The sequence below is a fragment of the Staurois parvus genome, unplaced genomic scaffold (genome assembly GCF_062004578.1).
Source record: "Staurois parvus isolate SC_StPar_1 unplaced genomic scaffold, SC_StPar_1.0 ptg000453l, whole genome shotgun sequence".
NCBI lineage: Eukaryota > Metazoa > Chordata > Amphibia > Anura > Ranidae > Staurois > Staurois parvus.
The window spans coordinates 1,039,314-1,064,702 of record NW_028318249.1 but is presented as its reverse complement, the minus strand read 5'-3'; the positions used below and the strand labels follow the sequence as shown (position 1 = coordinate 1,064,702).

Here is a 25,389-nt window from a genome sequence, read left to right as displayed (position 1 = left end):
TGCTTGGATCTTGAAGAAGGGGGAGTATCTGAACACTTATTTGTAAAATTTGGATGTTAACGCAGTTAAAAAAAAAAAAAAGTGTCATGGACATTACCCTAATTGTTTTTGTTGCAAATGAACTAATATGACTTCAGTCACCTCAAGCAGTCATTGTAACACACCAGCTTCAGGTCTGACTCAGTGATGGTATACAGAATCTGCCTAGCATGGGAAGGGAATGCAGAAATCAATAACGAGATTAGGTGATGAGCACTTTATTGAATATGTTGTAAATCTATATCTGACACAGCACTCTAAAAAAGACAAGTAAGCTATATCTATATAGCTGATATCTTAATATGCCAATTGTTTTTTTTTTTGTTTTTTTGGTAGGGTTACATTTTAACTTTTGTCTGTTCCTGTTTCAGACTCCTCATGGAAGAACTGGTTAATTTCATTGAGCGCGTTCCGAAGGCACAGTCTGCCACCAAGTGGAAACAGAAGGAGGATCAAAGGTATTACCCAGCCAATACATGTGACAGTTTTATAAGTAGTGTGTTAGGGTCTGCAGAGGATTTTAAAATGACACTTTCATGATTTTTTTCTTCCTCTTGCAAGTTCATGTTTCACAAAACTGCTGTTTTACTACACATTACTGTGTTCGACTTCTTTGTGTAGCAGCCCCCCTCCAAGACTTACCTGAGCCCCATCCCAATCCAACGACGTGTAAAAGAGGCTTAGCTGTCCCAGGTCTCTCCCTCCTCATTGGCTGCCGTTACTGTCAACCACAGCCAGGGACCCAATGAGGAGAGAGCAGGGGCCACATCAGTGTGTGAATGAACACACAGAGCAGCGACTTGCGACTCCCTATAGCAAGTTGCTTGCTCTGCGGATCTTGGCAGGAGGGAGGGGCCAGGAGTCCTGGCAGAGGACCAGAGAAACGGAGGATCTGGGCTGCCCTGTGCAAAACCACTGCACTGCATGCAAGGGCCTATCTACAGCGAGGCAAACAAGGCAATTGCAGTGGGAGGCATATTTCTGGGGGGTTTACGCCATCCCCAGGACACTAGCATATCATCCATGGGTGCAGGGTGTTCACTGAACACGAGCCTCCAACATACACGATACAGTATGGACGATACTGTCAGGTGCTACAGCTGCGGCAGGGATTAAGTGTCCCCTTTGCTGGCTCCGCTCATCCCATGCCAGCCCTGCCCCCCTAGCTCAGCCTGAAGATTCTTCCTGGCAACCTGCTGATCCTCTCCCTGGGGCAGCTGCATGGTGATTCTGCTCTGTCTGGGGAGTAGTGTGTCCCGGTGCCAAGGTGTCCTGCCCTGAGCCAGGCTCCCTCTCCCTCTGACAACTTTCCCTGGGTGTCTCAGCTGCTGCAGAAGTTCTTGGAGGGTGAGTCTGCTGGGTGTTGCAGTGCAGGGCAGTGATTGGCAACTGTGGGGTTCACAAACCCCAAATAACCCCCTTTCTCCTCCCCGCCTCTCCACCCTAAACAATAAGCCACCTCTCCGCCCTAGGCAATGACCCATCCTCCCCACCTCTCCACCCTAAACAATAACCCATCCTCTCCACCCTAAACAATAACTACCTCCCCACCCTAATCAATAACCCCCTCCTTTGAATAGGTGGAGCCTAAAGAGGAAGGGATGGAGTTTACAGAAGAAGGGGTGAATCCTAAACAGGACGGGATGGGACAAATTTAGATGGTGGGGGCGTCCGATTTTAGTCTTGCCTAGGGCAGCACAAAACCAAATCACACCACTGACTGCAAGGAAGTATAACACAAAAAAACAAACTACCTTTACAATCACTTTAAATGTAAATATGATCAAGTCAAACTTGGGAAATTACACTGCTGCTGCAAAGAAAAAGAAAAAACAGGTGATGTAGTAATGAATACAGAGCTGCATCACCATTTGTCTTTTATATCTACTTGGAATTTAGATTAAGCTTTAGGCAAAGCTTGTACTTATTTTTCATATATGATGCGAAAGATATATAATTTTTTTTTAATTTAATATAAAAAAAAGTCATACTTTTCTGCTTTGTGCAGTGCTTTTGACCAGAGCAACCCCAGTCCTCTATTGGAGCCTGCTGCCAGCACTCTCCCCTCCTTCTCTTCTCTGGGTGCCTCTTCAGCAAGCCCTGTGCTGAGGGGCCACCCATGCGGGCGCGATCCAGAGCCGGACTGCGTCTATAGACACACACAGTGCGGTTTGGCCATGCTCACAGGATTTGACTGACGGGAGCAGGAGCCTATGGCTACTGCTGCTCTCCGTGTCTCCTGTGAGGAGAGGAAGCGAGAACAAGGCTGTTGCACACGGGACAGCTTAGGATTCAGAGAGGACTCGGTTAAGTGTTTGCGGAGCGGGGAGGGAGGGGAAACGGGGATTAGAAAGTTTTGGGGGTTTTTTTTTCTAAATTAAGGTCCCTTTCATGCAGTTTTTGACTTACAATGGAAGGTGCTTTTGTAAAACCGACCAAAGATGCAGCATGCAGGACTTTTCAAAAATCAGCACATCTGCAGTGTGAAGAGTTCCATAGGATTTAACCACCTCAATACTGGACATTTTCACCCACTTCCATTCTTCCCCTTTCGTTCTTCATAAATTTAGGCCAAATTTTATTCTGCTGCATTTCTTTGGTAAAAATAACCCAAATCCGTGTATATTATTTAGTCTGTGTGATAGTTAGACTACAAGCTATAATAATATAGAAAATGCAGCTCTAAGATGAATATAAAAGCAAATGATTAAAAGTGGCATAAACTGATATTGAGAATAAAATTGAATACAAAATATATAATACTGTGAAGGTTTGGGTCTGTACCTTTATGCTAGCTGCTTATGATCTACCCTTTTTTCCAAGCGCTCGTAATACTCTCCCTCATTAGACTACAAGCTATGTTACAAAAAAAATCCTGATTTACTGATCAATTCCTGTAGCCCTAAAATGCCAGGACAGTACAAATATCTCCCCGCCACCCAAATGATCCATTTTTGGAAAGTAGACAGTTTAAGGTATTTAGTAAGAGACATGGTGAATTTTTTGAAGTTGTCATTTATTCCCCCACAATTCTTTGGAAAATGAAAACAAATTGTTCCACAAAATTGTCATTTTAACAACTTATTTCTCACGTGCCGTATAGACATACATGAAATTGCACCCCAACATGCATTCTGCTACTTCTCTCAAGTAAGAGGATACCACATGTGTTCGATTTTTTTTCACAGCCTAGCTACATAGAGGGGACCAAAATTCAAGAAGTACATTTTCACTTTCAAGGAGCATGAATTATACATCTAATTTCTTTTTCAAAGATATTGCTAACACACAGTATGGACATACTAAGAAATACACCCCCAAAATACATTCTGCTACTCCTCCAGAGTATGGCAATGCCACATGTGAGACTTTTCACATCATGTGCACTGGGACACTACTGCAAATGTTGATGTGTGCTGGGACACGATTGCTATTGCAGATGTTCTGCAGTGGGGCACCGACAAATGTTGGACGGGCCAATGGGATACTGTTGCAGATGTTATGGACTGGGTCACTGTAACAGATGTTGATGTGCACTGGGACAATGACAGATGTTGATAGTCCACTAGGGACACCGACTGATGATGATGTTGCAATTGGGTACTGAAAGATGTTGCAATACTATTACAGATGTTGATGGGACACTGGCACACTGACAGATGTTAATGGGACACCTGTACACTGTGACAGATGATGCAACACTGGTACTCCGTGACAGATGTTCATGTTCCACTAGGGACGCCAACAGATGTTCATGTTCCACTAGGGACATGGACAGATGTTGAAATTGAACACTATTGCAAATGTTGATGTGCACTGTTACACTGTTGCAGATGTTAATGGGACACTGTTACGCTGTGACAGATGTTGTTGGGAAACTTGTACAGATGTTGCTGTGCACTTGGACACTAACAGATGGTGCTTGGTGCACTGGTGTGGGATGGCTGCACTGTGTGGGGTAAAATCAGCAGCTACACACAGGTCCTTGACAGGTTGCAGCGATCAGCTCTCCCCCTCCCCTCCTCACTGAGAGCTCCGTGTGACAAGATGGAGAGCCAATACAGGGACTCATGCCTCTATTTACATTGTGTGATGGCTGTGATTGGACACAGCCATCACATGATCGGGAGGACCAATCAAGAGATTCCATCCCGATCTTTGATGTGCTATGCCCAGGGACCACAACCATCACAAAGCTGCGCCGCTTTGTGGCCATGAGGAGTGGGAGGACATACCTGTTTATGTGCAGTGGCTAGGTGGGAAGCAGTTAAAGTGTTTCTGAAGGTCTTCTATGCATGAAGGTAAAAAACCTTCCATGTGCTCCCCATCAGCAACCCCCCCCCCCACCTTTATACCTGAGCCTGATTTCGATCCATGGCTGCTTACTAGAGCCTCGGCTCTGCTGGGTCTATCCCTCTTCATTGACTGAGACACAGCAGTGGGAATCTTGCTGCTGTCAATCACAGCAAGTTTAATGGAAGTGGGGGCAAGGCGAGGCCCGCTCTTTGTGTCTCTCTTAGACACATAGATATGGCATGGGAGCAAGTGGGTATGAGCACCCCCCAGAGCAAGCAGCTTTCTATGGGAGCACTCAGCGGGAAAGGAGGGCCAGCAGGGGACCCAAAAAGAGGAGGATCGAGCCACTCTGTGCAAAAACATTACACAGAGCAGGTAAGTATTACATGCTTGTTATTTAAAAACAAATCTGAACCTTTACTATATCTATGAAAATACATTTTTCATGTTTTTTCCTCTGCTTTTTAAACCCCAAAATCACATAAAAAACTATACAGAGATCGCATTAAGGTAAAAACCTTTTGTGATTTGACCAATTTTAAGTTGACAATTCTGTCATTGCTGTCCCTCATGGTGGGGTATAACACTGGGGTATTCCTGTATAAGAAGCCTTTTTCTGCCTATTGAACATCTTTTGTTTTGTGTGTAGACAGCTGCCGGCCCCTCTCAAGGATGCTGTAGACATCTTCACCTGGAGAAAGTGTTACACAATGCAGGAGGTGAACTCGGCTCTCAGTAAAATCCAGCTGGTCGGATATTCACAGAAAATAGTAAGTACCACTGTTGCAAACAAGCACAGAACAGTACATGACCTTTTGGTGTCATTTAAAGGCAAGTCCTCCAAAAACGTACTAATAATTAACCTTTTCTTGCTGGCTTCTGGTGGCCTTTCAAGCGGCTCTTAATGCCGGGAGGAACTTCCCAATTAAGAGATCACTGTGATTGGCTATATATGTGAAAAAGTGCAGCGCTCGTAAACAATATGTATACACAAGTCCTTAAATTGAATAGATATAAAATAAAGGATAAGAGGTAGTCCCACAGATATAGGTGAATATGAATAATTGAGGTGACTTCGCTGTCCAAGTAGAGTTGGTAATGAAATGCGCACTCACTGGACGCGCATATTAAATGCGCCTTGTGTGTAATTATCCTGATGCCAGGTGATGGGAGGTCTTCCTTCTATCGGATTCGAGATAAGTTGTCCTTCTTCTCACAGAAGTACACCTGTATGGTCCTAGTGGGTGCTGTCACTCCGAATGGCCTGGGTGGTAAGTAGTAATCCGTCCTAGTAGTGATTGGCTGTCACAGTGGTCATATGATTGGAAGCCCGCTTCGACAGCTCCTGATCATAAACAGACAGGGAGTGGTCTGTGACAGCTCGGTTACTGTACTAGGAGTTCACACTCTCTCAGCACATACAACTCAAGCCCCATAAACACATATGTGCACATGTAAGGCCCACCCACCCTGGTGCAACATATAAGTGTTACATGGGCAGCAAGAGGTTGAAGTGGAACTTTAGTGTAAATATAAGAATATGCAAGAAGGAGGGTTTTTTTTATTTTTCCTTCATGTGGAAGAGACTTGGGGGTTATTTACTAAAACTGGAGAGTGCAAAATATGTTGCAGCTCTGCAAATAAACCCGTCAGCTTCCAGGATTTAGGCTGGCCATACATTATACAATTTTCTTCAGAAAATTGCTTTAGATTTACCAAAAACCATATAATAAAAGGTCAAACCTAACATCACTTTCAATTTTATCCAATTAGGCAGGCCCTTGCATTACATAGTTGAAGGTAAATCTAAAGGAAATTGGGCAGAAAATTGGACAGAAAATTGTATAATGTATGGCCAGCCTTTAGTGTCAAAGCTTAACTGATGAAGCTGATTGGCTGTCATGCACAGCTGCACTAGATTCTGAGTGCTCCGGTTTTAGTAGATCTCCCCCATACTGTTCTGTTGACTACTCAATTTTAGTCTTTAACTTTCAAGCTGAACTCCAACTAGAAAGAAAAACGCACACACACAAAATCTCTTTATATACAGGAGTTGGACAAAAATATGGAAACACTACATGATTTGCAGGTGTGAAAGTGACAACATGTTTTATGTTGAAAGTGGAAGTGATGTAACATTCTTTTACTTCCGCTGTGTGATGAGACACCTAGCTAACAGGTGAGATGCCTCATTTTCATCATTCACTGCATGCGCTGCTAGTAATACGGAATTATGTCAGCGCTTACCGAGCTTCAAAGAGGGCAAATTGTTGATGTCTGCTTAGCTGGTGCCTCTGTGACTGAAGTTGCCAATTTATTTGTAGTGTCATAGAGTACTGTATCAAAGGTTATGATACAGGGGTGTGGAAGTTTTTGAAAAAAACTACTTGTCCAAGGACTAAATCGGGGCCCCAATCTACTTGTCCCTCATGACAATCTACTTGTCCAGATAAAAAAAGAAAAAAAAATTTAACCAAAACCGTATTTAAATCGGAGGTGATTTTAGGAATGCCTGGGATTTTAAAAACAAAAGGGGCGACTTAAACGTTTACATTTCTTAACATTGCGCTGTTTATCTCCTCCTCCCCTCCCTGTCTCCAGCACCTGAGGACTAGCAGGGAGGAGAGAGACCTTGCAGTGTAATCGGCACCAATTGGCTGCTCCTCAGGAAAGGGTGGGTCAGGGCTTATACTTTATCCCTTTTTTTCTGTCAGAGCCGTTTTTGTGTTTTTTTGCACACGTTTTAAAAATCAAAATACAAAATCAAGCCCCTAGGCATGCAGACTGCTTCTACAAACATTTGCGAAAGAATGAGTCGCTTTCAGGAGCTCAGTGACTCCAAGTGTGGTCCCGTGATAGGTTGTCACCTGTGCAATAAGTCCATCTGTGACATTTCCTGGCTACTAAATATTCCACGGTCACCTGTTAGTGGGATTATAACAAAGTGGAAGCAACTGGGAACAACAGCAACTCAGCCACCAAGTGGTAGGCCACGTCACATGACAGGGCGGGGTCAGCGCATGTGTAGAAGTTGCCAGCTATCTGCAGAGTCAATAGCTTAAGGCCTCCAAACTTCATGTGGCCTTCAGATTAGCACAACAACAGTGCGTAGAGATCTTCATGGAATGGGTTTTAATGGCCGAGCAGCTGCATCCAAGCCTTACATCACCAAGTGCAATGCAAAGCGTCGGATGTAGTGGTGTAAAGCACGCTGCCACTGGACTCTAGAGCAGTGGAGACGTGTTCTCTGGAGTGACGAATCACGCTTCTCTGTCTGGCAATCCGATGGATGTGTCTGGGTTTAGCTGTTGCCAGGAGAACGGTACTTGCCTGACTGCATTGTGCCAAGTGTAAAGTTTTTGGTGGAGGGGGATTATGGTGTGGAGTTGTTTTTCAGGGGTTGCGTTTGGCCCCCTAGTTCCAGTGAAGGGAACTCTTAAGGCGTCAGCATTTTGGACAATTTCATGCCCCCAACTTTGTGGGAACAGTTTGGGGACGGCACCTTGCTGTTCCAACATGACATACTTCTGCCCTCATAAACAGGTTTTTTTATTTCTCCTTATTTGGGCAGCTTCCATTTTTGTAACTGGTGCCACTGTTTCCTCCCTATGGTTATATTTCTGATGTGTTTACCTCTCGCTTCCCTTTGTGGGCAGTTGTGATTAGCACAGCACCCAGTTGTGACTTCCCAGCAAACGCACACAGATAATAGCCCTGAGCTACCCTTGCACACACGCCTGCTATGTGTTCCCATTGAATAATGTGAAATGTAGAGAGTGCATTTTCTGACAGATTCAATGGAAATTACAAATTATTCAGGAAGTAAGCATACATTTTAAAGTTTTATTTTGCAAGAGGAGAGGGAGCCAGGAATTCCAAATACGGCTGGATCCTTGAGATCAGCTTTTAGTGTTGATGACCGTGGTCACCAAGATAAATGGAGGGGTGAATCTCTGCAGTGGGGATATGGACCGCAATAAAGCCTGATAGGGGGTGTAATCCTTCCTTACTATATTTCAAAAGGAAAAATATAGCCCCTGTACTGGCTGAGGATGCTCTCTTCACCCTCAAAGTGACAACACTGGGTGCCTAAATAACCAAGCACAAATGTTGTCACCTTAGAAGAAGAGGAGTCACATGATCCCTAAATCTAGAAATCCCAGCCTTTTCTCTTCACTCCCAGCAGCCAAATGGAGCACAAGGGAACAATTATAATGTATATGTGAAAAGGTCAGCTTGCAGTAAATCATTTTATCGAAGTCTTTGAATGCTGTAAGGACCATTTTTGTGTATTGTTTATAATTATATACGTACATGGGTCCTGCCACAGTTCTGTATTACATATGCAGGCTCTGCTGTGTACCAAGCAGGGTTTGTCTAATAAAAAGAAGTCTCTCTGCAGTGATTACATGAGGCCAGAAGACGTGATTTAGGCTGCCTAGGCTGGGATCTTGGGGGCAGCCGTTCCTTATTGATTTTATTAGGTGTATGTCTTAACTAAGCAAGTTAGCTTAAGAAATAAAATGGTCATTGACAACATTGGATGGCAAAAATAGGAGCTATGGGGCCTGTTGTGCATGTATTTAGGTTTTCATTGCTGTCTGTGTCCCCGATGGGAAAAGTCACCCTCTCTATTTCTCCTAGTGACCGATATTGCTGAATAAGAAAGTGATGGAAAAAAAATCTCTGTTCTGGTGACAATGATCTAAGAGGGGATTTTCTTCTCACTTGCAAAAGATTTCCTCTCACTTCCTGTTGCATGTCCTGTAAAAAATGTAAAGAGAAATCTCCCTAACAAGCAGGGTGGATTTGATTTAAATCAAACTGATTTAAATCACAATTTAAATCACTAGTCAGTAAGGCTTGATTTAAATCCTAGTTTTCTACATAAAGACTAATTCTTGCTGGTATAACTTTAATATGCAAGTAGATGAAGATTTTTAGAATAACTTTTCATATTAGCTTTTTTATCCCCAGTTTAATAGGTTAATCATTCATATTTGGACAACTTTTCTGTTGTACTTAGGAAGGAGAAAAATAATCATCCTCTAATAATAACCATTTAAATAGATTTATTCAACTGAAACAATAACATTCCAGCATGTTATTTGCTTAAACATCCATGTTTGGTAACTAATTTGGCTAAACAAAATATATATATTTGAAGAAACTTAGACTGTCAGCCCCTTCCTCCTCACACTTAGTTTCACTTTCTTCTTGTGCAGATCTATTCCACTCCAAACAATCAGAAAAATATTGTTTCTATTCTATTCACTGAACTTCTTGAACCTTAGCACTGAAGGGGTTGATTCTGTATTCATAGGTTTGTAGAAGTTAGGATGAAGGTCTTTTTCTTAACTCTGTTCATGTTATAACATTTTTGCTGTGAAGAAGAGGCATGTGATCTCCGCTGAGTCAAATTCAGTTTTGAGAACTGCAAAAGTAAACCGAGCATCTGTGATAATATCTTGTAGGCAGAGAAACTGCCCAATAATCTTACAAAAAACCTCTGGAAGAGCATGACATTGTGAATGGATTCATGGAATTTATTTACCAAAAAAATTAAACATATACAGCCTTATTCTACATAATTAAAAAACGAATCTTTATTTAATGATGGAATAACCTTTGGATGGTAATAGATTTCCTCAAAAAGCATTTTATTTAAAAAAAATCCGATTTAAATAAAAATCGATTTAAATAAAAAAAATCCGATTTTTTTTAAAAAAAAATCATTGATTTTTATCCACCCTGCTAACAAGACACAGACCTCAGGAAATAAACTGACAAGGTTTTAACTCTTCCCTACTCTACCCACACCTAAAAACAATAACAGATGGACTATACACACACGAATGTTAGAGTTTATTTACCAATCCTGAAAAAAGGGGAAATAAAGTTTATGAAGTAATATGAAGACTACAGAACACGTAATCTGATCAGTAGTAAAGGTGAATATAGTCTTGTAATGGTCTTACCTTAATGGTAACGGTATAGTAACTTGAATCCTCCAGCACAAAGTCACTGGGATTATATCCAGCTTCTCTGCCACCCTCCTCACCTTCCTCTTGTCTTGCAGGAACTGTTTGGCGTGGTGCTGGTGACACCGCTGAGTTCTGGTTATGCCCTTGGAAGCTCTAACTGGATCATCCAGTCTCATTATGAGAAGGTGTCATACATGTCTGGTTCCTCTCTTTTGACAACTCACCCGCAGGTAGGTGGCTGAAAAACAGAGGTGCAAAATCGTATTTCTGCTTTATTTAGTTTGTATCTACAACAAATACTTACATTTACAACATGCATGTATGTATGTGTGTGTATAGTGGTGCTCCAGCACTCTCATACAGCTTTTTATGGAATAAAACTCAAAAAGGCTAACTGTATTTTTAATATAGAGTTATTATCTGATCCCACAACAAAGTACACACCTCAGATGTAGACTAAGCACACTGCTATTGCTCTTGCCTGTCTGCAGTCTGGCAGTACTTTTCTCAACCCGATCTTGTATTGGAGTTTGGTGGCCTGGAAAATTACATATGTGTATACATCTTTGGACTCTGGACTCTGTAGACACAGATGTAATGAGCACTGCATATGTGTATCTTCATCACTGGACTCTGCAGACACAGGAGAGATGAGCACTGCACATGTGTATCTACATTACTGGATTCTGTAGACACAGGAGAGATGAGCACTGCATATGTGTATCTACATCACTGCACTCTGCAGACACAAGGGAGATGAGCACTGCACATGTGTATCTACATCACTGCACTCTGCAGACACAAGAGAGATGAGCACTGCACATGTGTATCTACATCACTGCACTCTGCAGAGACGGGAGATGAGCATTGCACAAGTGTATCTACATCACTGCACTCTGCAGAGATGGGAGATGAGCATTGCACAAGTGTATCTACATCACTGCACTCTGCAGAGACGGGAGATGAGCATTGCACAAGTGTATCTACATCACTGCACTCTGCAGACACAAGGGAGATGAGCACTGCACAAGTGTATCTACATCACTGCACTCTGCAGACACAAGGGAGATGAGCACTGCACATGTGTATCTACATCACTGCACTCTGCAGAGACGGGAGATGAGCACTGCATATGTGTATCTACATCACTGCACTCTGCAGATACAAGGGAGATGAGCACTGCACATGTGTATCTACGTCATTGCACTCTGCAGACACGGGAGATGAGCACTGCACATGTGTAACTACATCACTGCACTCTGCAGGCATTCAGATGATAAGCAGTGCACATGTATATCTATGTTCCAGCATTGTCCTCCTGGGATAGGACTACAGAAAACCTTCCTCTCCTCTCTTTTATTTATTAATGCATTTATTATTTTTCTTGCTAGGAGCCTGCAAAGCATTGTAACCGCGCTCAGCAGATCCTGGGTGTAATGCAGGACTCCTGCAGACTGTCTGTGTAAGCTGTCTTCTCGTACTTCGTTTGAGCAGGCAGTTACACAATGACAGGAAGAATCAAAGGACTACCACAGCACTCAGCATTGCTGTAGTAGTTAATTGAGCACTACAAGCCGACAGTCGCAAAGAACTCTGTGAGTGAATGACTTGGCTGAGTGGGTGGATCCCCGCAGAGCTGCGTTTTTGTTTTTTTTGTTTCTTTCAAAATATTGACAGCGAGTTTGGTGAGAAGATCCCCGGCTCCTGTCACAGGGATGTAGCAGATGGAGCTGCAGCAGCAGGATTGGGAACACTTTAAATGTTCCATCCTAAAAATGGGTGGAAAATTTAACATGTTCCCAAAGATGAATGTGTCCTTTAAAAGTCCAAAAGGGAGAAAATAGGAGAAATTTTATTAGGGTTTAAATACATTTTACATGCTAACTCAATAAATCACCATGGAGTATACTAGGAATATATCAATGAATAATAATACATTAAATGTATAATACAATGATCTGCAGTGATGCATAACAACCAAAAGGGATCCTGCATATGTGACTAAGCTAATAAAAGCCACTAACTGATTGGTTACCAGAGAAACCGGGGTGATCCATTGCTTTTTTTTGTACTAAAAATGATATCTAAAGGTTCAAACCGTGTATGGGCAAGCTGAATGTACCCAAGTTATTCGATCGATCGGTACAACTAGCCTGCTGGACTTTACATGAGATTTTTTCTAGTGACTTTTATAGCCGCTAGCAATAATCACTGTGCCCTCCCAGCAGGGCCATACAAATGAATGGAATTCTGCTGAAGTCGCCTTGCAACAGCATGCAGCACAGCGGTGCTGGCTTTTAGGGGTTAACAGAGGTGGCGAGGAGGTGATTTAATGCCTCCTCAGGGTCTCTGAAAAACCCTCTAAAGTGCGCTCTTCAGAATCTTCTCCTGTGTAAACAAGACCATACACTCAGATTTCCAATTTGGTTTATTTTTATCATACACTTTAATTGTATTTCTTTATTTAGCAGAACTGCACTGTATCTGAGCACCACAAACCAAAAGCATTATTTAATTTATTTTTAATATTCAAAGCAAACTCCCCCATCCAGTCATGTCTCTGGCCATGGCCATCTTGAGTAAGGGCAGTTGATTCATGTAGCAATTACTTCCAGGAATTCATCTGCCCTTAGCTGAGGCATACAGGCGGGAAAGTGTGCTTAGCTGAGAAAACCCCTCCTGAAGACTCATGGGATGTATGACCTCATTTGCCTAGGCATGGAAACTAGGAAGTACTGTAGAAATATAAAAAAAAGTTTAAAACAAGTAAATCTGATACACTTTCCTTTCTATTTACTAATGCTAGCAGCATAAGGATTCAAAATAGTCCGTGTTGATTGAGAGTGAAGTTCCATTTTTATAAGAATATGAAACTTGGGTGAACGGAATGATTGGTTGAGAGGACTCCAGACATTACGGTATCAATTTTTTTTAAATAAGTTCACCTTTTAAAAAGAAAAAATAATAAATGTACATTTATTGCAGGAACAAAATTTACTGCAGGTAAAAAAAATGTGCATTTGTTATTTATTTTTTCTTAAAAGCCTATAAAGTATTGCGTCCATAATCAGCAGATCGCGGGTGCAATGTCAGGCTCTTGCAGACTGTCTTTATATTGTCTGCCCATACCGCTGATATGGGAAGGCATTTATTGAAGTCCAGGAAGCTCAATGGATTATGAGAGCGCTCACCAACGCCTTCGCTGAGAAATACAAGCCGTCAGCCACAATGGCTCATGGTAGTTGTAATTCATTCATTCACAGAATTCTGCGAATGATGTGGCCGTGTGAACAGAGCCCGACATGGCCGCGCTGTTTTCAAATTGTGACAGCGGGTGCGGCAAGAGGATCCCTGGCCTGCTGACACTAAGATGCTGCAGGTCGGGGGGGAGAGGAAACGAGTTAGCGTAAATTTGCCATTGGAATATTTTTGCTCCTTTTTGCAATAAAGAAGATTTTTGTATTCACCTGTTGCTGACATTTTTGGAATTGGACCCTCTCCTCCCTGGCTGTGATTGACAGCAGTGAGAGCCAATGGCTCCCACTGCTGTGTCTCAGCCAATGAGGAAGAAGAGTTCCAGGAAAGCTGAGACTCCTATGCATGGCATTGGACCGAGATCAGGCTCAAGTAAGTATTAGGGGGGCTGTGGAGGGAGCAGCACACAAAATGTTTCTTAACTTCATGCATTGAATGCATGAAGGTAAAAGACCTTCAACCTTCACAATCACTTTGAACCCTCTCTTTCAGCCGATGGATCAAGCCGCTCTTAAGAATAGTGACATTCTGATTGTGACCGGTCTCACCCAGATTCCTACGGCCAATCCAGATGGCATGGTGGGCGAGTTCTGCAGCAATCTCGGTAAGTGGTCCAGTTGTGTTTTTTGTAATTGTACTTTTTAGGTGGTGCAACCCCAAAAGCCTAAATCTTTGTTGCAATTTTTAACAACCAGGATATCACCTTAACCAATTAACCTTTTTTTTTGCTTTTGATTAACTGACTTATAAAACCCCAGGTAGATGACTTTCAAGGTTCAGGTTCCAGGCTGTCCTCATTGGTGTATCCTCATTACTTCCTAGTAGGTCAGTGATTTGTAACAAACGTGCAGCCAATGAAGTTTAAATAGTCCAGACTTCTATCCTGCATGCTTTTTCGATTTCGTTGATTTAAACCCCATTCACACTTGTGCGACTTATCACGCGACTTTTGACATCAAGGTCGCACGACAAGTCATACCCCAAGTTTTCCAATGATAACCATTTATATATGTGATTTAAAGTTGCAGCGACTTCATAGTAGTTCATGCACTACTTTTGGTCAGACTTTCATGCAACTTGAGGGCATACCCTTAAAAGTTGCATGAAAGTCATACCTGAATGTTTTTCATGCAGCATTGGGTATGACTTTGCAGAGGGACATGTCGCACCCATCCAAAGTTGCACAATTTTGGAGGCATACAACTGTGAATGGAGTCTTACTGTGCAGTGAAGCTTGTATTGGGATGACAGCTCTGGACTCTGCATCTTTCAAATCAAGTCAGTAGTGCCAGCTTCTATATGGCCCTGTGAAGTGTACTTACTTGTGGGAAATTTGTATCAGATTAGAAAGTGTAACCTATAGATAACTGTGTGAGCCAGTGGTTATCAACTCACATGGTAAGGGGAGCCTCAACTGTGGTCTCTGATGTCACCAATGGACCACGCATAATACCCGGCATATGTAATGCTTCAGAAGACAGTCAGAGAGTACAGACTTGCCAAAGAAAACTTTCAAAGACTGCAGGCATGCTACAGGTGTGTTTGGAGACATGCTGCAGGAGATTATCAGACTGAAGACATGTTACATGAAACCATTGCCATTACAGCCAAAATTAAAATTCTCCCACTACCAACTGTTGAGGTCCAAGGGCTACCACGCAAACATAAACGGGTCACATGTGGCCATTGGGTAGCAGATTGGGCAACTGGGGTATAAGCTTTCTGCTGATTTCCTTTATATCCTCAGCTGTTCATTTTAACCCCTTCCTTTAATAGGGTCTGTATGCTCAGAGGGCAGAAAGGCTCGGTGATCATGTGACCACTGTGACAGCCAGTCAGAGTAGTCACACGGTCAGGAGCCAGTTCTGTCGGTTACTAATCATTGACAGAGACCAAAATATGTCCTGAGAGCTCAGTCATGGGAGTGTACAGTGAGCGTGCTCTGAGCACAAAAACATCAGCTGCCCAGTGATGTACGTGTGTTAAAGACCAACCTTTTGCTACTGTGCATATGTCTTATGCAGACAGCAACAGGTTTAATCCCAATTAAAGTCGTAGAAATCGATCAGCAGCCAGAATGATAATATATAAACAACCATCACTTTCTCAGAGTTTGACTGCACAGTCCAGTGTACTGTGTAATGTACCAGACCTGATCAGACATATCCCCTCTCTTCTTCCAAACTACTCGAAGTCTCTGTGGGAAAGTTTGTAATGAGGGATATGGCAATTGCTTAGCTATGCCAGTGCAGAGCACTAAAGTGGAAGCACAGGGCGCTCTGAAATTAGGGAAGTCCTTCCTTCCTGTCTTTTGCAAGATTGCCATGATAGATGTCAACCTGTTGGGCTGGGGAGGAGACCTGGACATTTTGGTGGTTCAGGGGACTTGGTCGACTTCCAAGTCTCGTCTCCCAATCAACAGCCTTGAAGACTCCGGCGATTTTGCTTTCTTTGCAGCATTGGGCCATCTGGATAGAGGGTCATGAAAAGTCCATATTCAGTGAGACCGCTCCATGGTGGTGTCATACATCAGTCATCAAAGAAGAACCAGAAGTCTTGGCGTTGTAATTGAGGTAAATTGGATCCTGTCTTTGTTATAATGTTCCAGTTCCAGGCTCATCTGCCAGTTGGCAGGCTTCTTCAGCTGGCAACGTCTGGAACCACAGGAGTGTTCCCTTCATCTGGAGGTGATACAGAACAAACAACAAACTGGAAATGCTAGCGGAAGCAATGGATGCTGTGGTGACTCTGTGGGCTCAGTACACCTTGATCTATGCCTTTCCTTCACTAAAATCTCTTTCTTGTCTACTTCAGAAATTTCTACAATTTTTAAAAGCTAGGAAGTCCGCCTCCTACAAGGTCTGTCATTGGACATGGAAGGTATATTTGGTGTGAATCTTGGGGCTTCCACTCTAGTAGTTTCTTTGCAGGACAACTCCTCCCCTTCCTGCAGCATCGTCTTGGCTCTATAGATTGCCTTTTTGTCATCCCAAAAGGTCCCTGTAAGGGTGAACCAGCTTCTCCCTTCTCGCGTATCTAGTTGGTTTGGACAGGCCATCATCCAGTCTGCCAAGGTAAACAATACTAGATCTGAGTTCTTCCTGGGCTTTTCAGCATCAAGCAGCTGTTTCTAAGATTTGCATAGCTGCTACCTGGTCTTCTGCTCACACATATTTTTTTTTTTTTTTAATAATTTTTTTTCCCCTTTCTATTAGTTGAACTGGATCTACTTTTGTCTTTTTTTTTCAACTAGACTAACTATAGGGATTGGACAAAAATATGGAAAATACTACATGATTTGCAGGTGTGAAAGTGATGACATGTCTCATGTTGAAAGTGGAAATGATGTAACATTCTTTTGCTTCTGCTGTGTGATGAGACACCTAGCTAACAGGTGGGAAGCCTCACTTTCGTCATATACTGCGTGCGCTGCTAGTAATACGGAGTCATGTCAGAGCTCACTGAGCTTCAAAGAGGGCAAATTGTTGGTGCTGCTTAGCTGGTGCCTCTGTGACTGAAATTGCCAATTTATTTGTCATATCATGAAGTACAGTATCAAAGGTTATGACGGCATATGCAGTTTCCAGGAAAACATCGTCTGATAAGTATAAGCACAGTCTTCATGGTCATGGCCGAAAGAGACAAAAGGACATTGCACAGGATTGTGACCCGGAATAAGAAAACAACTGCTTCAAAAGTGACTGCAGAGCTCAATCTCAGTCTTCTAAATCCCATGTGCACACTGCGGAGGAAACTCCATAAACAGAACATTCACGGGCGAGCTGCAATTGCCAAACCACTAGTGACTGATATTATTGCTCAGAAGAGGAGAGAGCGGTGCAACACCCATAAATTGTGCACTATCGATCAATGGAAGACTGTAATATGGTCCGATGAATCGAGCTTCACACTGTTCCCAAGCACCAGTTGTGTTTATGTATGGCAAACACCATCACAAGCTTACGACCAGGACTGTCTTGTGCAAACAGTAAAGCATGGTGGCAGCGCAGTCGTGGTTTGGGCAGCCATATCTTGATATTCTGCTTCCCCATCATCACCTTAAAAGGTAGCAACTGTGTACAAATTGTGACCAACCATGTGCATTGTGCAGACATTGTTTTCTGAAGACGGCACCATAGCGATAATGCTCTGATTCATACAGCTGGTGTTGTCAAATCATGGTTTGAGCATGCAGATGAGATCTTGCACCTTCCCTGGGTTCTGCAGTCACCGGACCTCAATATCACTACACCACTATGGTCAATTTTGGAGAACAAGGTTTGGTCTCCTTTTCCGCCTCCAGCTTCTCTGCGAGAACTGGACAAATTTTTTTATGAAGAGTGGAATCCGATTCCATTATCCACCATCCAAGACTTACATTTGTCAATTCCCAGGAGAGTTCAGGCCGTTTTGGATGCCAAATGCGGTTAAACACCATGATTTCGTTCTTCTGCTGGTGTTTCCATAATTATGTACAAACCTTGTATGTGTTGATGTAATATTGCCGAACCTAAACCAGTTTTGGCTCATCTGACGTCAGCTTTGGGCATAGGGTCATTCCAACAGTTCTTTCAGCTGCAGGCAGTCCCCAGGTTTTTGTTTTCTTGGGTCTGTTTTGCTGTCTTGCTCACCCATCAGTTGGGACGGTTTTTGAATGTCCCAAAGGTTTAGACTTCTCGTGTCCCTCAATGGGCAAAAAGAAGATAGTGTTTTTTTTTTTTTTTTTTTGGTGCTCACCATAACATCCTTTTTTTTTTGGGGGGGGGGGGGGGGGGGAGTCCACAGGTCCCAACCCTCTGTATATTATTCTCTTGGTAGTGCTTTGGTACAAAAGCGAAGCAGGCTGGTAGGAGGGTTTATTCTGGGCTAGCCTACAGTTTCTTTGTTTCCTGTGTCGCTCAATAGCCTCCAACAAAAGGATTTTATGGGGGGGTACAAAAATCCTATTTTCCAGGTTACTCTACTTCCCAATACCCCACCAGTGTTAATGCTGAAGTCACCACTATGTTTTGGGTGACATTTTAAATATATGATATTATCCATTCTCAAGCTTCATTTTTCTTGAACTTCTAACTACGTGTCTTGTATCTTTAGTCATAGGACTGTGCCGTCTGCTATCTTCTCCCAGGACTAATTCTGGGTGTCGGGGTTTTCAGCCTTTTGATTGCCTGGGGCGAAGGGGAGGGGGGGGGCATTATCCTGCTCATGTGCATGGGAGGTAGTCATTCTGGTACAACAGCAGTATGCTGGGTGCAGCTCAGTGTACTTCCAATAAAGGACTGTGAGCAGGTGGGAAAGTATCTTAACAGACATGGCATGAAGTTTGCTTTAACCCCCCTGGCGGTATTCCTGAGTGTAGCTCGGGGTAAAGTTTCAGTACCACAAGCGGTAACCCCGAGCTACACTCGGACTTACCATGCGGCGTTGCTCCGCGATCCCTCGATCACTTACTTTGTCCTGCGCTCCCGCGATATCCCTCCTGCAGTGTCCCCGGCAATGTAATCCGGCGGATGCCGGCATCTGTCTTCTGGGTTCCGTTCCCTGCGAGCGTCGGGATGTACGGGGGACGGAATGGCGGGAAATTTGAAAAAGGCAAAAAGTGACATTCACTAAAATCACATAGTAAAACATTCCTGTATCAAACCATTTCACATACATTTTGTCCCTAGTGCTTTGTCCTGTCCCCTGCCTGCATTTTTACCGTTCTTTCTGCCTGGAAACTTAGAAAAGTCCATGGCGTCCAAAAAGCGTCCCTTTAGGTCAAAAGCGGTTTTAGACCGGCTAGAGAATAGCGATAGTAAATCAGAACCACTTGCAGAATTGAGTGATAATGATTCGTGGGGGAAATTCGTCATCAGACACTGAAAACGATTCTGCGACTTTGCTCAGTGATGTGCGAACTTGGCGCTATATTTCAAATTTCAGTGTTTTTGGTTTGATTGTATTATTGAATTAAATTTATTATTATATTATTATTTTTTATGGTTTATTAAATTATAATTTATGATTTCGTGTTTCAAGTTTTTTCATACCCGGGATGTTTAATAGACTCTTGTTCGGACAGATTTCAGTGAGTTATTCCTAAAAATTACAGCCTACAATAAAAAAAATACATATTTCCATACAAACAAATGTACCGCTTTGAGCACAGAAATATCAGACCGCTAGGGAGGTTAAGTAGAATATGGGAAAAATAAAAAATGACATGCAATCTGTCAATGACCTCAAAACAGCAGTTTGTTATTTTCAAGTCCCCCATAGTTATGTTATCTCTTGATCTTAACAGTAAATCCATTGTTTTTCCACTTCCTGTAACAGTCCAAGCAAAAGGGACAGTTACTGGGGTTGGGAACAATCGTATAGCACTGCGGGGTTTCTTACAATTGTCATCTTTTTATTTATATATTTAAATCTTAAAAAAAATTAAAAACCCTGTTGCTGTCATTGTATAAAATGTTTCAGCTGCGGTCTATTTAAATCTACATGTCCGTTCTGTCTACAGGGTGACAACACTGCTATGATTTCACTGCAGAATGAACAATGCTGTCACCCTGTTAAAGGAAATAGTAAAATGTTAGGTTTACTGCCAGGAGCAACCGAACTATAAAACTAGTGTATAACAAACTGCTGTTATAATGCTAGTCATAGATGCATCATATACATATGTATGTTTTTTTTTTTTGGCTAGAGGTCCGCTTTAATTGTTTACATTCTATGCAATTCGTTATACTTCTAAATTATATATATTTAATTCCTCTCTAGCAATGACCATACGTAATGGTGGCAATGTGCTGGTGCCGTGTTACCCCTCTGGTGTTATCTATGACCTGCTGGAATGTTTGTATCAGTACATCGATTCTGCGGGCCTTTCCAACGTCCCTTTGTACTTCATCTCCCCAGTGGCCAACAGTTCCCTAGAGTTCTCACAGATCTTTGCAGAGTGGTAGGTAACACAACAGTATATTATAATTTATAGTCAAAAAACAAAATTTGTATACATGTATGTGCTTCAGGTTTCAGTTCCCAACAGTTTCATCCCATTTCCCTAACATTCTGTGTATGTTTAGTCTCCATAAACACCTTAGAAGCATTCCAGAGATCCTCATCTGCATTCATTTCCTTTATGCTTGTGTCTACATTTCATTCTGCTATCTCAATATCTCCCTTTGCAGTTTCCCATTCAGTTTCACTGAGAGCAGAAAGTGTAAGTGACGAGGAGTGGTGGGCCTGGGTGAAAGAACACATCTTTGGCAGCCCTTTAGACAAGCATGTTCCTAGCTGCTGCCACTGCATGGTGCAGTCTCAGAAGCGGGTTTGAGAATGTGATCAAGCAACTGATAGTAAAACTGCATAGCTTAAGTCTACACCATCCAGCGGCCAGCTCCCTCTCTGCAACATGTACATCTACAGGGTGCCTGTATCAGTCTCCCTGCAAATAAGACAGTAAATGGGAGCACTGATGGTCCACCCTCCCCCCAGGGAGAACAAAGGAAAAAAGGGAGGTAAGGCAGAAAAGCAAAGGGGATGTTTAGAAAGTAACAGAAGGGACTACTCAGTGTGATAATGCAGAAAACTATGGAGGAGAAAAAGTTTATTCCCAGATGTACCTCGCACACCTATGCCTGCGAGGAAAGGTCCATATGGTGGTAAGTGGGTGCAGAGGGACACAGCTGACAGCTAGTGTGGAAAATGGAACATGATGGGAAGCACTAGCTGTACTGAGAAGAGAAGTAAGTAGTGGCAAGTCAGATGTTAATGGAGCAACAATCTAAAGCGGTGCTAGAGAACAAAAAGACTGTACAATGCATACCTCCCATCCTTCTCAGATGAGAAATTGGGACACCTAAGAGCAAAGAGTATGTAGGCAAAGGACATACCTCTATTACATGGAGAATTAATACACCAAAAAAATTAAAGGATACGTTCACTTTAAAAAAAAAAAAAAAAAAAAGTAATAAATGCCTATTTTTTGCAGGTAAAAAAATGTGCATTTATTTTTTTTTTTATTTGGAGCCTGTAAAGCCTTGCACCAGCGATCATGCAGACTGTCATGTAATCTGTGTGCTCGTACATCATACAGGCAGACATTTTTATACTGACAGGAAGACTCAGTGAACTACAACAGTGCTGTGGTAGTTCATTGAGAACTACAAGCTGCATCTGCAAAAGATGTCATGACTTGTATTTCATTCATTCACAGAACTCCTGTGGGTTGCGCTATTTAAAAAAAGTGACAGCTTGTACGGGGAACTTCTGCCCATACTACTGTCACAGGAAGAGAAGGCAGTGGCTGCCGTAGTGAGAGCACGTTACATGTTCCAAGCTAAGAACGGGCAGAACATGTAACGTGTTCCCAAAGGTGAACTTATCCTTTAAATGCACAGGACTTTTTCTTTTTATCCACTACTATTCCTTTATAATGGCTTGAATTTTACAAATGAAAAAATGTAGAACTTGACAGGTTAAGGCGATATTAAAAGTTTGTTTTTTATTTTTTTTAAATCACAAGCATGTCATACCTGCTGTGTGCAGTGGTTTTGCACAGCGCAGCCTCGAATCTCCTCTTCTCGGGTCCCCCGCCAGAGCTTTCTCCCTCTTGGGGGTTCTGGTGCTTGCTCACTCCTAAGCCCCGCTCTCTGCGTCCATGAGACACAGCAGAGCGTGGCTCAGCCCTGTCCCCTGCTCCCTCCTAACCGGCTTTGATTGACAGCAGCGGGAGCCAATGGATCCCAATGCTGTGTCTGTGCCACTGAGGAGGCAGAGACCTGGGAGAGCCGCTCCTTTCCTGCATATTGCTGGACCAAGATCGGGTTCAGGTGAGTATTAGGTGGGGCTAGGGGGGAAGCTGCACACAGAAGGTATAAAACCTTCAGCCTTTACAACCACTTTAAGCAGCGTAAAACATTTTTGATAGTGTATTTGTTTTCAGGTATATGCATCAGATCACAAACAAGGAGGAAAAAGGGACTTGTTTCCAAAAGAGAGACAGTCCCTACAAATCAGAGACCATTGGTAAATAGTGATACAACAATGTGGCAGTCAGATGAATAGTTGTGCCACCTCCATAAGGGGTGTAATCTCCCCAACTACAAAACATTTGTAGGCAATGAAATTTCCTTTCTCTGGGGTTCAGACTCATCCAAGGAAAAGCCCAACCTACGGGTAACCCCACGGCAGCTTAGACTCATTAATGTGAGGGTGTCAGTCCCTGCCCAAGCAGTCCCTGTAGCTAGAAATGCCTGTGGATGAAAGAAAGAGTTGAGGGGTGTTATAAATACCGGGGATAGGACACTGGCAGTGCGGGCCAGCAGTGGGTTAGGGGGACCAATGCTATAAAACTCTGAAGTGGGAACAATACGTAATAGAAAAAAGCAAGGGTCCCAAAGCAAAGTAGTGATCCTAGGGGTTGCTGCCCAGGGCCTGCATTATAAACAATGACCAACGTAATTATTTTCTTTTTTGTGCTGGGCAGTTGGGGGAGAAGGAGGTTCAGACCAAAGAGCAGATTGAGGTGAGGCATAGGAAAGGAGGGTTGGACATAAGGAAGAGGTGGAAAGGGGAGGAAGGATATGGGAGGACAGGGAGAGAAGAAAAAAGGGATATAGAAAGGAGCAAGGAAGCAGAAAGGGGGAAGAATGGGAACAGGGCAAGAAGAAGGACCAGGACACCATTACAGGATGAACATGTCCGATATCAAGAGCAGCGCCAAAAATGCAAAAGGCAACCCAAAAAAACTTAGTGCCTAGATAGCAGATATATATTGAACAGTTCATAGAAACACTAGACGCAAAAGCTGGGTTAGAAAGAAGACCCCCACCCTGGATGACTCTAGTCTCAGGATAGGCAAGTAAGTCCCTAGAGTCTGTGATGGTCAGCTATGCCTGAACCTGGACACTCCGCAGTGTAAAGCATGGCAAATGATACCATTCATAGTGAGCAGTGTGAGTTCCAGTGGAGGAGGCAATGATTCCATGAAGCAGAGATGGACAGGTTAAATGCTTTGACACTAAATGTGCTATATACACAGAAAAAGGTACAAGGCCCACCCAAGGAACACAGGAGCAGGGAATCATAATCTTATAGTGAGGTAAGGATTATCTAGAGGAGTAAGGTGTACCAAGAGGGTCCAGTGACTCTAAAATGGGTTTGTAACAAAACCGTTAGATGGACTGTAATGGTTGAGTAAAGTAATAATGAAGCCAGCTAAAGCAGTGATTAGCTCCATAGTAGAGGTAGGCAGAATAGCAGGTTCCAGGTTACGCAGAGTGCAGATAGTGATGGGCTCCATAGTAGAGGTAGGCAGAATGATGGGCTCTTTAGGCGTAAACCTTCTGAATGAACCCTCTGCATACTGCTATACACCCTGTCTAGCAAACGTTGCACAAAAACAGAGATTTTTAGTTCACTTACATTGCAATATGTGTTTAAGCGATGGTAAAGGCAGATTTTATTTTATTTTTTTAATAACTAACATGTCATACTTGCATTCTTCGTGTAATGGTTTTGAAAAAAACATCCCCAGTCCACCTCTTCTCGGGTCTCCTGCCGGTGCTCCTAGCTCCTCCCTCCTGCCAAGAGCCCCCATAGCAAACAGCTTGCTATGGGGGCACCCAAGCAGGCTTGCTCCTGAGACAGTGCTATGTGTGTTCATTCACACAGACGTGGCTTGGCTTTGCCCCCCTTGCTCTACCCTCATTGGCTCACCGGCTGTGATTGACAGCAGTGGGAGCCAGTAGAGAGACCTGGGACCGCCGCTGCCCTCGTGCACATCGCTGGATCAAGATATGGGGCTCAGGTAGGTATTAGAGGTGACTGCGGGGAGAGCTGCATACAGAAGGTTTTTTTTACCTTTGTGCATAGAATAAATGAAGGTAAAAAAAACCTTCAGCCTTTACAACCGCTTTAAGCTGGTCAGCAGTGTCAGAGTAATTTTTCTCAGGTGTGGTCACAAACCTGAATTATGCGATAGAAGAAAGAGATACCTGTGCTCAAATACCAATCACGTGTATGTACATGGAGATATATATATATATATATATATATATAGATATAGATATATACAGTCGTGTTCAAAATAATAGCAGTGTGTTGAAAAAAGTGAATAAAGCTCAAAATCCTTCTAATAGCTTTTATTTCCATCCACACAAATGCATTGGGAACACGACACATTCTATTCCAAATCAAAACATGAAGAAAAATAGATCAAATTTGTGTTGTTCATCTAAAAAAAAAATTGAAGAAAAGTGAATATTAGACGGTTCAAAAAAATAGCAGTGTTTGTATTCTTCTTTACAAACTCAAACATTCACTATATAAACTGAAAAATGTTTGAAGATTTTGCTTTCCTTTGAATCACTTAATGAATATTTGGTTGTAGTCGCACTGTTTCTGAGAACTGCTGTACATCTGTGTTGTATGGAGTCACCCAACTTCTGGCCCCTGTGATCAGGTATTCCAGCCCAGGATGATTGGACTACATTCCACAGTTCTTCTCTATTTCTTGGTTTTGCCTCAGAAACAGCATTTTTGATGTCACCCCACAAGTTTTCTATTGGATTAAGATCCGGGGATTGGGCTGGCCACTCCATAACGTACATCTTGTTGGTCTGGAACCAAGATGTTGCACGTTTACTGGTGTGTTTGGGGTCGTTGTCTTGTTGGAACACCCATTTCAAGGGCATTTCCTCTTCAGCATAAGGCAGCATGACCTCTTCAAGTATTCTGATGTATTCAAACTGATCCATGATCCCTGGTATGCGATAAATAGGCCCAACACCGTAGTATGAGAAACATCCCCATATCATGATGCTTGCAC

General features: G+C 42.8%; 1 protein-coding gene across 2 annotated transcripts in view; it reads left to right on the top strand.

Annotated features, from left to right (window-relative positions):
- The window catches only part of INTS9 (integrator complex subunit 9), an 80,446-nt gene that overhangs the window by 34,353 nt on the left and 20,704 nt on the right, over nucleotides 1–25,389 (top strand). For both annotated transcript variants that reach the window (XM_089688745.1, XM_089688744.1), the window contains 5 exons: nucleotides 411–497; nucleotides 4,985–5,105; nucleotides 10,415–10,549; nucleotides 14,067–14,178; nucleotides 20,337–20,517. In XM_089688745.1, the coding sequence (XP_089544871.1) occupies nucleotides 411–497; nucleotides 4,985–5,105; nucleotides 10,415–10,549; nucleotides 14,067–14,178; nucleotides 20,337–20,517 (636 nt within the window). The remainder of the gene's footprint in view (nucleotides 1–410; nucleotides 498–4,984; nucleotides 5,106–10,414; nucleotides 10,550–14,066; nucleotides 14,179–20,336; nucleotides 20,518–25,389) is intronic.